The sequence below is a fragment of the Scylla paramamosain genome, chromosome 8 (assembly GCF_035594125.1).
Source record: "Scylla paramamosain isolate STU-SP2022 chromosome 8, ASM3559412v1, whole genome shotgun sequence".
NCBI classification, from domain to species: domain Eukaryota; kingdom Metazoa; phylum Arthropoda; class Malacostraca; order Decapoda; family Portunidae; genus Scylla; species Scylla paramamosain.
Window position 1 is genome coordinate 4,457,265 of NC_087158.1, and position 12,736 is coordinate 4,470,000.

General features: G+C 36.6%; 1 protein-coding gene across 3 annotated transcripts in view; it reads right to left on the reverse strand.

The window, feature by feature from the left end:
* Nucleotides 1–241: 241 nt before the first annotated feature.
* LOC135102728 (casein kinase I-like) overlaps nucleotides 242–12,736 on the reverse strand; it is a 20,976-nt gene continuing 8,481 nt past the window's right edge. The window contains exons 3-9 of one of the 3 annotated variants that reach the window (XR_010269750.1): nucleotides 12,309–12,473; nucleotides 11,726–11,954; nucleotides 10,935–11,105; nucleotides 7,951–8,099; nucleotides 6,883–7,015; nucleotides 567–702; nucleotides 242–465 (exon numbers count right to left, since the gene is read on the reverse strand). Coding sequence is in view for 2 of the 3 variants with exons in the window: in XM_064008230.1 (XP_063864300.1) it covers nucleotides 6,803–7,015; nucleotides 7,951–8,099; nucleotides 10,935–11,105; nucleotides 11,726–11,954; nucleotides 12,309–12,473 (927 nt within the window). In the remaining variant the exon portion in view is untranslated. Of the gene's footprint in view, nucleotides 466–566; nucleotides 703–5,442; nucleotides 7,016–7,950; nucleotides 8,100–10,934; nucleotides 11,106–11,725; nucleotides 11,955–12,308; nucleotides 12,474–12,736 lie in introns of those variants that run through there. The other 2 variants (XM_064008231.1, XM_064008230.1) reach the window with 2 other exon arrangements.

The window sequence follows — 12,736 nt, forward strand, 5'->3', positions numbered from 1 at the left end:
TCTTGACTTCTAGCAATCATTTTCCCTGACAGGTAATTGGTGCATTTCATGCATACAATTTCCTAGTTGTTATTAAAAAAAGTTGTATATTTTCAAAAAATACTATTTAAGGCCATGACTTTTAAGTTCACAAATTCTACAAACATCATCTGCAAGCAATTAAGCTTGAGCTTTGCTGACCAACAGAGTCCTCCCTGTTGAATCCAACGTTCCCCCAAACTGCAGGAATAATGTCTGCACAAAGACCACTACACAAATTTCAGCGATAGTTCAGTGCATCTTAAGGTTATAGTATTGATCATTACAAGTCAGCACATGCTGACAGTATCACAAGGAACACTACAAAGTCACTTTGCAAAATGAGCTAAAGAGCCAAGTCTTCATTTCTTTGCTGGATATCGGAAAGTGCCATCCTTGCCAGCTGATCCCCGGCGAATTACTCCTCCAGATACTGGAGGACTCACACTGGAAGACAAATTGGCAAAATTACAGTATTTATAAGAACAAGCAAATATATATGGCAAGCACATCTCTTACTAACATTTTTGAGAAGCCTCATTATTTACCTATTAGCCCAATTCTCCACTCCTCTGTCTGATGGTCTTGAGAGCTCTGGTGTTTGCATGTTGGAAGTGGCTGTGCGATGCACTCGCATGTTTACACGCTGCTCACTTTCACTCCCAGATCATAGTCGACCAACACCTGCACAAAACAGTAAATTATTCTTATGGTAATGTAACATGCAAATGTGAGTGCTGTATTTTCACCTAGCAGTATTTTGAAGATAATATACTGTGAATTTATGAATATATCTGGAGATAAATGCAACATGATATGAAGATAATATTACATCTTTAATAAAAGAATGCACCCAAAAAATTTAAAGGTCCTAAAAGAAAAAGTTTGTTGGTGTGATCTCACATGGAAGACATTTCTGGCCAAGACACCTGTCCTATCTGTAGCTCACCCAGTAGTTATACACACACACACATGAACTCTGATGCAAAGGGACACTAGGAACAATATCTGTTACCAGTAATTTTGCCTGCCCCACAATCCAAGGACTTCTTGTTTAAGCAAGAAATGGGAACAGTATCCGTGACTCTGGGAACATGCTGAATTTATCACATAATGTAAGCCATATTATTTCTGGTGTCAAAAGTACTAATTTCTCAAATTAAGAACACAATTATGTGATGTGAGGACTCCATGAATATGTAAATTTGGATTACCAAATACAGACCTATACTCTTACTCATACTGCAGAAGAAACATAGTCTAAACAGAAGGAAAGAATTAATGATAGGATCTTTAATGATGAAAATGAAACAGAAAACTAAGAGAGAGAAATCATATGCACAATCTCACAAAAACATAAATGCCTTCCAAAATTTATCTTTTCATATTTATTTTTCCTACTCAAGACATCAAACTTTCTTGGCAATGATTTTTAGGTTCAATTGATTCACAATGTTCATAGAAATAATTTAAGAACAAAATGACTTCACAAGATGTAACAATAATTTCACATGATAAAAGACTGCAGTTGAACAAAAATATTCCTCTCTTTCAACAAAGAAAATAATTTATTTCCCCATTACTAAAGCAACTAAGATCCCAGTTGGGACTTAAACCATATTTCTGCATCGTAGAGGATGCATGCAAAGTTTGAGGCTGTCTGTCTGTTTATCTAAGCTTCCCCTTGTTCTTTCTTCCCTACAGGACCTCACCTTCGTGGCCTTCATAGAAACATAAACAAACAATAGTTTTTGATGTACACTATTATTTATAGTAATTCTTCTCTTATAACTTTCCTTTGTGGATTAATTTACTATATCAGCTTCCCACAATTGTGTGAATTAATGTTTGAGCTTTGTCTCACATCAGAAATCAATCTAAGGCATAAAAAACTTTCACCACTCAAACCATCATGATTAATGTTGTGGATTTTTGTCAACCTTGACTGTCCTGCCTCTTTATAATTCTCATTCTCATTTTTTTATTTATTTACTTATTTATTTATTTATTTTTTTTTCTTTCCAGTCATTAAATACATACATCAAAGCTTCCCTTTTTTGGCATAATTTTGGGACTCAGATCTGATTCCTGAGGAACACCAAAATATACAGAGGAACTTCACCTGTCACTACTCCAAATACCTCAACTCTGTCTCAGGACACTTAAGAAATTGCCGTAATGTGTTAAGCTTACAGACAGGAAATAAAAGCAGGTAAAGAATGAATCTGGCACAAGACACTTAAGATACACACCTCTATCAGTTAATACATAATTAATTCAAGTTGAGTTTTGTTAAACTTGAACATCAGCCAGAACACAAGCATATATATATATATATATATATATATATATATATATATATATATATATATATATATATATATATATATATATATATATATATATATATATATATATATATATATATATATATATATGTATATATATTAAACGTTTTCTTTATCATTCATGAAATATATCATTACTCCTTCAAAGAGAACACTGAACCTTCATTTATCCCCTATAGACTTAACATCCCAAAATGAGGACTCACACTCATCAGAAACATCACCTCACATTTTACCCTCTAGGCCATTGGGGAGGGGAGAGAGAGAGAGAGAGAGAGAGAGAGAGAGAGAGAGAGAGAGAGAGAGAGAGAGAGAGAGAGAGAGAGAGAGAGAGAGAGAGAGAGAGAGAGAGAGAGAGAGAGAGAGAGAGAGAGAGAGAGAGAGAGAGATATTCTCATCATCTATAATGCACCAAGGTCAGTTGTGCAACCTACCCAGGTACCTCCACATTACACCTTAACAACACAACTACTCATGCTGCACCATATTAATAAGGCACCTCCTTCCCTGCACCTGCCCTGATCATCTGATTGCAAGAGATGTGGGTGAATCTTCCTGAATCTGCAATCAACAATGATTCACTCACAACTACTCTTTATTCATTCCAACCACACATGACTATTCTTCCTTGCTCTACAAACATCTCTTGCATCCAAACTGTCTTCACAGTGCTCATCCACCCCATTTTAATCTCCAGAGTCTCACATCTCACACTTCTGTATCAATTATCTTCACCAATCTGACACAGCCACCCACAAGTCCACACATACTTGAACTAATGACTAAATTAAGAATTGATAAATTAAAAGAAATTAATATTTTCATGTGAATAGCAGAACATGTATTCATGAAGAAAGTAACATGAGTGAGTGGTTTTCTATTCCAGAAGTAAAGCTGCAGCAGAGATGTGTGATGCCCCCTTCATTATTGAATGTCTGTATGGATGATGTGAGAGGTGAATGGTACAAAAGGTCTGATGAATGATCATAGAGACTGGAACTGAATCACCTGATACTTACAGATGGCACAGCTGGTTGAGAAGTTTGAAAGGATATGTAAAAGAGAAAATTAAATAAGAGTGAATGAAAACAAGAGTTAAATAATGAAGTGTATCAGGATGGTGTATGGTACAAGGATCTATGTGGTTATGAATGGAAAACTACCTAAAAAAGGTAGATTGCATGTTGATGTGGATGGATAAGTAATGCAAAGTTTAGAATGAGGGAAGCAAGATAAATGTAAGGTGAAATTAATGTAGGGTTCAGATGTAGATCACTTGAAATTAATGCAAAGATTAGGCAGACCAATTGTGCATTCTGCATTATAGGGCTGAAATTTAGAATATGGAAGCAGGGCAAAAGACAAAATTAAATGTAACAATTGACATTAGAATTTTGAGGAGCATGTATAAAGTAACACTAATGAAGTGTTACTTTATACATGAGCAATGAGTTATAAAGTGTTACTTTAAAGTGAGCAATGAGGTAGTGCAAACAGTTGATGTTAGAAGACAGTTACCTGATGGAACAGAGCATGGAATTATGGCTTGGATATATATATATATAAAATAATAGAATTTTTAAACAGAACACTAAATAAATCACTGTAAGATAAGCTGACCTATAAGCCCAATCCACAAGCCCCCTCTCAGTGTGGCAGATGATCGCTGCACTCACAACACTCCTGCCACTGGAGATGCGATACATGTTAACAGTTGTGCAAATGAGTTTATGCAAATTTGATGTTTTCTGATGATTAATATTTTGATATTTTCATTTTGTGCTCATAAAAGAAAAAAATCAGCTTAAGCTAAAACTAACTGATGTGATTAAAATATCTAAACTATATAAAACCTTGGGAAGCAACAAGAGCAATATATGTGCACCAACAAGCTGCTGTGCTGACAGGAAAGAGGAAGCATAGGCATGATTTCTAGATCAGATTAGTGTTACGGCAACTCTTGTTCTTCCAGTTCTGAGCAATTTTGTGTGAAAACATCATACACAAAGATAATATTCAAACAAATATACCTTAAATCTGGCCATACCAAAATCATATCACTTGTAAAAAAAACTGAAGACATCTGGTTCTTTCCAAACAAATTTTGCTACAGTACTATGTTTACAATGAAACACAGACACTTGACTGTCTGCATGAAGATGTGTGTGAACCATCAGTGAAGAGCAGGTACAATGGACAATACATGAAGAATGAATGATCCCATACAAAATACAATTATGAGGTGAAGAGACCCATGAGAAGCTGTGACTGGCCACTGTGGAAGGAAAAACATTATCAGAATGAAGTGAAAGTATGGCAAGTATTTGTTTAAATAAGCACATAGTATATAAGTATTGAGAGAATTATCAGAATTGAAATACTGATAATATAAATATCCACACTTAAGGTATGAAATCCTACTTTACCACATAAGAGGATAGTATTTGAATTGAGACTAAAAGAGGTAAGAATAGAACAGTAAGGTAGTCACTGTTAATTGCATATTAACTCTTGTTGTCAAAAACAACTCACAAATTCTACACAGTTGCATAAAAGCTTGCTTTCATTGACAATGTTCTTCAATATTTAGAAACTAAAGTATATATAACATGATTATATCCAATGATTTAAAGCAAGTTGATTCTAGTGAAGTTTTAGAAAAGTATATGAATAAATTTGTGTCCTTTGCCCTTAAAATCTAACATCACAAGTTTATAACTACTGTCCTAAGAATTACATAAATTCTGTAGATGAGAAGACCTGTTGAATAAAGTTTTGCCACACACTCGTCAACACAAAGTACAAAGCCTTGGATTTCACCTGCACTGAAGTCGCTCATAATGTGCGGAAACAAAACAAAGGAAGCTTCATGAAAACAAAGTGTGGTGCAAAATTCAAGTTTCTTCTTCATTCTTAAGGAGAAAATGCCATGCAAAGCAAAAGTGAAAATAAGATGTATGTTAATGATTTGTGATAATAGCAATAATAATAAAAATAAACATAATAAAATCAAATAAGGCAAGAGGGCTAATGCCAAGGTCATAAATGAAGGAACACCTAAAAGATAGTACAAAGCATTACTTGAAATGTATTTATTCATTCCACTGTCATACATCATGGTAAAAACAATTGTTGTACATGTACAAATGCCCTATCATTCTACAATCCATCCGTCTCTTATTTAACAGTCGTGCAGATCAAGAGCAAGCACTGAGTCTGTAGTACAAAGAACACACACAAACCACATGAATGTCACCATCTAGGTCACAAATGCTGTATAAATGAGATTGAGGACGACTGATATCTGATGGAACCTAACCTATATGAAAAATACAGCAGAAAAATGAAATTTATCTTTACTTTATATACAACACAAAAGGCAACAACTATTTACAAAAAAATCTGGAGTTCAAGATTCTCTAATGGAGATACCAAATAATACCTTCATCTTCAGTCTGCCGTTAATAGCTACATTTTCCATATTTCAAAACCAAGGATACAAAGGTGCTTACAAGGAGCAGTGAAGTTGCTATCAGTGCATAATATTCTGTGCAGCTTACATGAAGAACTGGTCTTGAAAGAGGTCTCAGAACTGAAAGATGGCTTTCCTGAAGTCCAGGTAGAACTTTCTTGGTACTAGATTAACCTATAGTTGTTAATTGCTATCAACTGATTTCCGGGAGTATTGAATGGTTATTGGTTCCTTGGGGTTCAAATAACAAGTGGTTTCCCTGTAAAGGGGAAAGCAAAATATAAGATCATCTAACTAGAGAAAGACACATGCTCATTATATGACAGTGTTAGTGTGTTCTATAAATATTCAGTAAGGCAGATTTTCAGTGTATCTGATTAGAAAATAAACTTTACTGAATAAATATCAATTGGCACTCTCTCTTGACTGTCAAAGAATGAGCTAGATTCGTTTAGAGGCAGTTCTAATATTGACAGCAGAAAGAATCGAGCCAAAAGTATACAGTGGCCCTTGAACATTAGCCCTCGTGCCAGTGAAATTTTGATAAAATAGTCATACAAAGAAAAACACATGATATAATTTTACTTAGCATGAATAAAAAAGAAATCTACAAGAAGCAATATGTAGTCTATCAATATCAAATTCTACATATAAATTAGGTAAGAAAAGCAAATGAAGTTAGCAAATCTATTAAGAATACACATTTAAGACTGAAGAGAAAAACATGAATTAGACTAGATGGCAAACGGGACTCAGGAGGTTGTGATATGGTGGAGGAAACAAGAGAGGAAGATGAGAGGAAGGGAGATGAAGAGGTGATACCCTGACCAGTAATTTCATGAGGGTGGAGATGCACACGAAAATCAAGTGATCCCCCTAATCAAGACACCCAGCACGATTAATGATAGGACGCGACCTGGGGACCCAAGAAGTCTTGAGCAGTACTGCTCTTGTGGTCTCTAGGTCATGTGAGGTGAGGGGTGTGATGGCCAGGGGGTGGAAGGGCAGGACCAGCGGGGGGTGTTGGGGGGCCTTGCAACTCACCCGCTGTTGGGGAAGGCAACACACCCCCGACAGTGGTGTCGTGTCGTATCCGAGACGTGGCACCTGTGGCTTGGGGTTTGTGGCTCTGACGGTCTCTCCGCTCCACCTCGTTTTCCTGATTCCGTGACCCTCCCTGCAAGTGAAGGACAAGCATGGTTTCCATCAAGTGTCACACACAGGATCAACATGCAGACTGTACAATGGTATTTCACTCCTCAAAAGTATATTTATTCTCCTTCTCCCACTCATTACATTATACTTTTCCTGTTATGTGAGATTCTGTGTCTCTCATAAAATAAATATTCTTGCTAATTTAATCATTCTATTTTGCTAGTGTATCTCACAGGTTCCTCATCTTGAAAGCTAAGTTTTTTTTAATGTAGAAGGGAAATATTCTTTAAGAAGTTTGTGAAATTTGTGAAATAAAATCTTGATTTTTATTCATAAATATGAATTCTACACTTACATTAGAAAAAAATATGATTATAATTCTTTGTAAATCAAGATTGAGTTGTACTATGTCTATAGTATAAGTCTTAGGATACTGGTACTGGATAACTCCTATAGCTTCTAAAAAAAACAAAATTACTAGATGTTCAAGAATTCTTGGAACTGGCAAGCTTTGAATAGCCACTTTGTGCATCAAGTTCAGACAGCTTGTTGGGGGAATAAGGACTTCCCTGCACATGAAAGGTACAGTTTGTTGTAGGAACAAGGACTTCCCTGCACATTTAAGGCAGACAATTTGTTGTAGAAACAAGGACTTCCCTGCACGTGAAAGGTAGACAGTTTGTTGTGGGAATAAAGACTTCCCTGCACACAAAAGCTAGACTGCATGCTTGTTTATACTTGTGTGAGAAGTGCAATACTTGCAGGTGATCAGACTTGGGATTTCAAAAGATGTCAAGAAACAGGAAGAGGAGCTTGATAATTTGGATGAATAATGAATATGAATAATGGCTGAAGTGGAGAAATGAGAAAGAGTGGGCAAATCTTAAATTCAACTATCATTTACATTTACTGAATGTACACAAATGGGTCAACAAAAATTGATAAACCAGCACTTACAAATTTGAGCATATTCCAGTCAAAGACATAGTCGTAGGTGAATCCCTGACGGTGGAAGAGCTGTCGGAAGAGCTGCCTTAGGTAACTGTAATCCGGTTTCTCCTCAAACCGCAGTGACCGGCAGAAATTCAGGTACGTGGCAAACTCATCTGAAAGTAAAGAGGGTCATGTGCACAGTTCTTTTGGCAAGACACAAAAATAAAGAAGTGGTCTCCTCAGTGATCTTTTAAACTGCAAATCACAAGCATTCACACCCCTACACACCATCACCCCTATTTAGGTCATAAAAAAAGAGAATATTACCAGTTGTTGTTCACTGCTGCCTGTAATGTATGGTAATGAAAATGTGTGTTGATATGTATTACCATGTTGTCTAAACAGACTGAGATGCATGGCAATAAGGCCCGGTGAAATGTTGCAGGCATCAGAATAAATCTATGCAGAAACAGTCCACGTGTATTGATTTACTATGTTCTTATAAATTGTCTCCTTTCATTATGGACAAGGCAGCTATGATAATATCCATTTCAGTCACATAGGAAATGTGATTCAGGTCATCAAAAACCATCAGAAAATGATCTATTTTATTTTGTTCAACTTAATGGTATTTGAATTACCTTTATTGATTAGAAACAAACTTTTCATAATCAAAAGACAGCAGTAAAATTATGAAGATTTCCAGAACTGCTTACAGTATATGTTATTGGGCATGAGAAAGAGAGAGAGAGAGAGAGAGAGAGAGAGAGAGAGAGAGAGAGAGAGAGAGAGAGAGAGAGAGAGAGAGAGAGAGAGAGAGAGAGAGAGAGAGAGAGGAGAGAGAGAGAGAGAGAGAGAGAGAGAGAGAGAGAGAGAGAGAGAGAGAGAGAGAGAGAGAGTGAGTGCTATGAGATCTATCAAGAAGCAACTTACTTTCTTTGTAAAGACAAACTGTTGTGGTACGAAGCAGATGGTAAGCTACTTACTTCCCATGTCACTCAATGTTCCGTGTGATCCGCACTGGACTGAGCCGATGGTTACACTGACACACAAAGGATCTCAATGGTATAGACTCTACCATGCTCCCATATTTTTTCAAAGGGTCAGTGACAGAATAGAATTTGAGGCCAACAAACATGTCACATCTCAAAAGTGGACCATGTAATTTCCATCCCCAGGAAGACTTCTTCCCTCAGTAATGTTGTCACAAATTGTTGAATACTTTGTGTGGGTAATAAAGTTATCAGTTGTGTGTCTCCTGGGTCTCTCATTCTTAGTCTCTCATCTAAGTATCCTGGGGTTTGTACAAACATACCCTCTGTGTTCCTTATACTGTTTCTCAGGACTATTACTGCAGCTTCACCATTTGGATCCAGTCAGTATCTTAAGAGAGTTCATGATGGATACATGAAGCTATTGTGATAAACTATGAATCCCATTCCTGTCCTCCCTTTCTATAAGAAAATGCTGCAGGCAGAGATACTGGACTGGAAACAAGGAATGGTGAAAATTGTATTGAGTAAAGCAGTTAGAGCATGCAAGGGAGAGCTGGAGAGAGGAGAGACAAAAGAAATAAGAACAGACAAAGAGTTGATACCTGTGGCAAACAAATGCAAATGAGAGAGAGAGAGAGAGAGAGGAGAGAGAGAGAGAGAGAGAGAGAGAGAGAGAGAGAGAGAGAGAGAGAGAGAGAGAGAGAGAGAGAGAGAGAGAGAGAGAGAGAGAGAGAGAGAGAGAGAGAGAGAGAGAGAGAGAGAGAGAGAGTTGCTTGTGAGGCAAATGTAGGTTTCCTGTATGTATTAGCCTCAGCCATCCAGCAGTTAACACATCCAGCATCTAAACTTTTTTGATGGTTGTAACTTATTTTACAGAAATATATAATCTGTTTACTTTCAATAACTTGCACTTGAGGTGCAAGGAACATAATTTCTCCATCATTGCTGGCTTTACATCTTTTCTTACATTTCCATGGGAAATCTGTATAATGATGACATGAGTCATACCACTCACTAGTTAACCTACTGTAACCTCAGCTGGTGCTGTTTTCCGGCAAAAGGATCTCCCAAAACCATGGGTCATCATCATCATCATCATCCTTTTGAAAGGCTCCATACATGCTTATGTTTCGACCTTGTTCACCTAGTGGTGGCTCACCAGGCTGCAAGTCACACACAGGAAATGGGTGAGTAATGATGATGACCACATGGACTTCCTTTCATTATGTCTCATTGGCATCAGAAACATCTGGGGAAAATTGCATCATGTTGAGAACACTGAATGTGTTCTAAGAAAGCACATGAAGATAGCATGATGAATCTAACATTAGCATATGCATGTGAGATCTAATTCTGTGGTCTAAGATCCACACAGTAACAGGTGTTATTTGAGAGGCAATGTGGTGAGAGTAGAATGGATGTGGAAAATAATGAGAAAGTAAATGCAATATTTGACATGTGTAGTAAGGAAGTAGGAGTATGTGAAATGCACCACCCTGATGTGTGATAAATGTGAAGACAAGAGCTGACATGAACACAATAGATGATTTGGGTGTAAGGAGACAGTCCTCATTCAATGTGTTGGAATACACAAGAAAGAAAGTGTGACAGCAACAGAGAATAGAAGTATGTACAGAGATAAATAAGCAGGAAGGAGAGGAGACTGTTCTGTCTTGCCCAAGTCATCAGAAAAAATCCAAAGAGGTGTTAGAGAAAATGATTAAAACACACAATAGTCTTCTGTAATGCAACTATGCTACTGTTACTGAAACTACTATATGCTTTCCAAACAGTCTTTTCTTGGAGACATTTCCAACACAGCAGGCAAAAACCTTTAATGATCTTTATAAAAATGATATTTTAGTCCTTAAGTACAAAGACAGTAACTGTTCATTTAACCAACACATCATATTAACTACAACAGTGAATGAAAAGAACTGAATGTAAAAAGCAAGGAGAGTAAACAAGTTGTCATGCTGCTAACCACACAAGTTACAAGCCACTCAATCTTACTTGGAAATCCCCTGCAAAGCTCCTCAATGGGTGTCTGCATCTTCTTTTCACTGATTCTTTCATATTTTTGTCTTTTCGTGGCAGCTTTGAGGCCTTGCCAAGGTAAAGATCCTCTGTTGAAGTACATCAACACATACCCTAGACTCTCTAAGTCATCTCTTCTACTTTGTTCTGTGGGAGAGAGGGAGAAAAAAAAAAATAAATAAAAATAAAAATAAATAAATAAATAAATAAAATAAATAATAAATAAATAAATAAAAACACACAGCATTAAACACTTGTCAGATTCTTTCAACTCTACTAAATACACATACAGAACAAGAAATAATTTTACTTTGTGAATGTTAAATAATTCATCTATAACTGCTCAAGTTAGAGGCAAATATAGTCTTTCTGTTTAGAACTACCCCTCCTTCCAGTGTTGCACAATGAAATTTAGATCCTGTTCAATCTAGAACAACACATTTAATTTTTTTAAGTTTATAAAGCTTAAAGCTTTATAAACATATATCATTAGTACGGTATTTGTACAATACTGAAAGGATTAACAAATCTCTGAAATATGTATAATGCTTGAAACTACATGGAATCTTATGTAAAAACATTCCATTTGTATCTCAAATATTAAATAACTGCTTCTGTTAAAAAATAATGACAACATATTGTATTTAAGGTCAATAATTCAGACAATTAAAGACCCCTACTGATAACTCCCTCACTTATGTATACAACTCCCTTCAGCCAGACCAATGCACTTTCCTCCTGGTGGCACACTGCAACTCACGACTCACCTTTTCCCAAGTGAGTGTTGACTGAGGCATACCGGGCCGTGCCTGTCAGGTTTTTGTTTTCCCTGTATGGTATGTGTTGGTGTGTGCGGGAATCTCTGTACTTTTTCGCGAGGCCAAAATCTATGATATACACAAGATTCCCCTTCTTTCCTAAGCCCATGAGGAAGTTATCTGGCTTTATGTCTCGATGGATGAAGTTCTTGCTGTGAATGTATTCTATTCTGGTGATCTGCAACAAGAAAAGTTACTTTCAGTATATCCCACACAAGTGCTCCCTCTTCAAATTTTCAAAAACTTCTAGATAATACCTATATGCCCATCAAAGTGAAACTGACATTAAACAAGGTACTTAATGAGAAAATTTCCTAAGAACATGGAACATAAAGCAACATGTACATATTGCATCTAGGCACAAATGGTATATCTTAACAAGGAAGGATTTAGACATAATACTCACATATTTCAACATACTACAAAATCTAATAAACAACCCAACATGTTCTTGCATACCCAATGTTTAAGGAAGTAGTATACAACAATTCAGTAATTTCAAAGACAAGAGTACAGGTGCATCAAATCTTACAAGTTGGTCTGCCAGGAGAAGGACTGTCTTGAGAGAAAACTTTCTAGAGCAGAAGTTGAAGAGGTCTTCCAAGGATGGTCCCAGCAACTCCATTACCATTACATTGTAGTCTCCTTCTGAACCACACCACTTGATCCCAGGGATGCCTACACCACCAGCCATCATCTGTTGAGGGACAAGAAAACATTGAGCATTTGGGTGCCATCAAAACATGAATCATGTAAGACAAAACACATTGCAGGAGATAATACAGAGCAACAAAAGATAAAGACCTTGTAGCAATACAATTAGAAGACTTAAGGATACTGTGTTGTGAAAGGAGCTGTGCTGTAAAAATGAGAAGACAAGAAGAGTAGGAATATCTGCTAGAGAGGAGAGTTGAAGGGGATAGGAGTGTGGGTAGTGCTAAAGCAGAGCATGGACAGGAA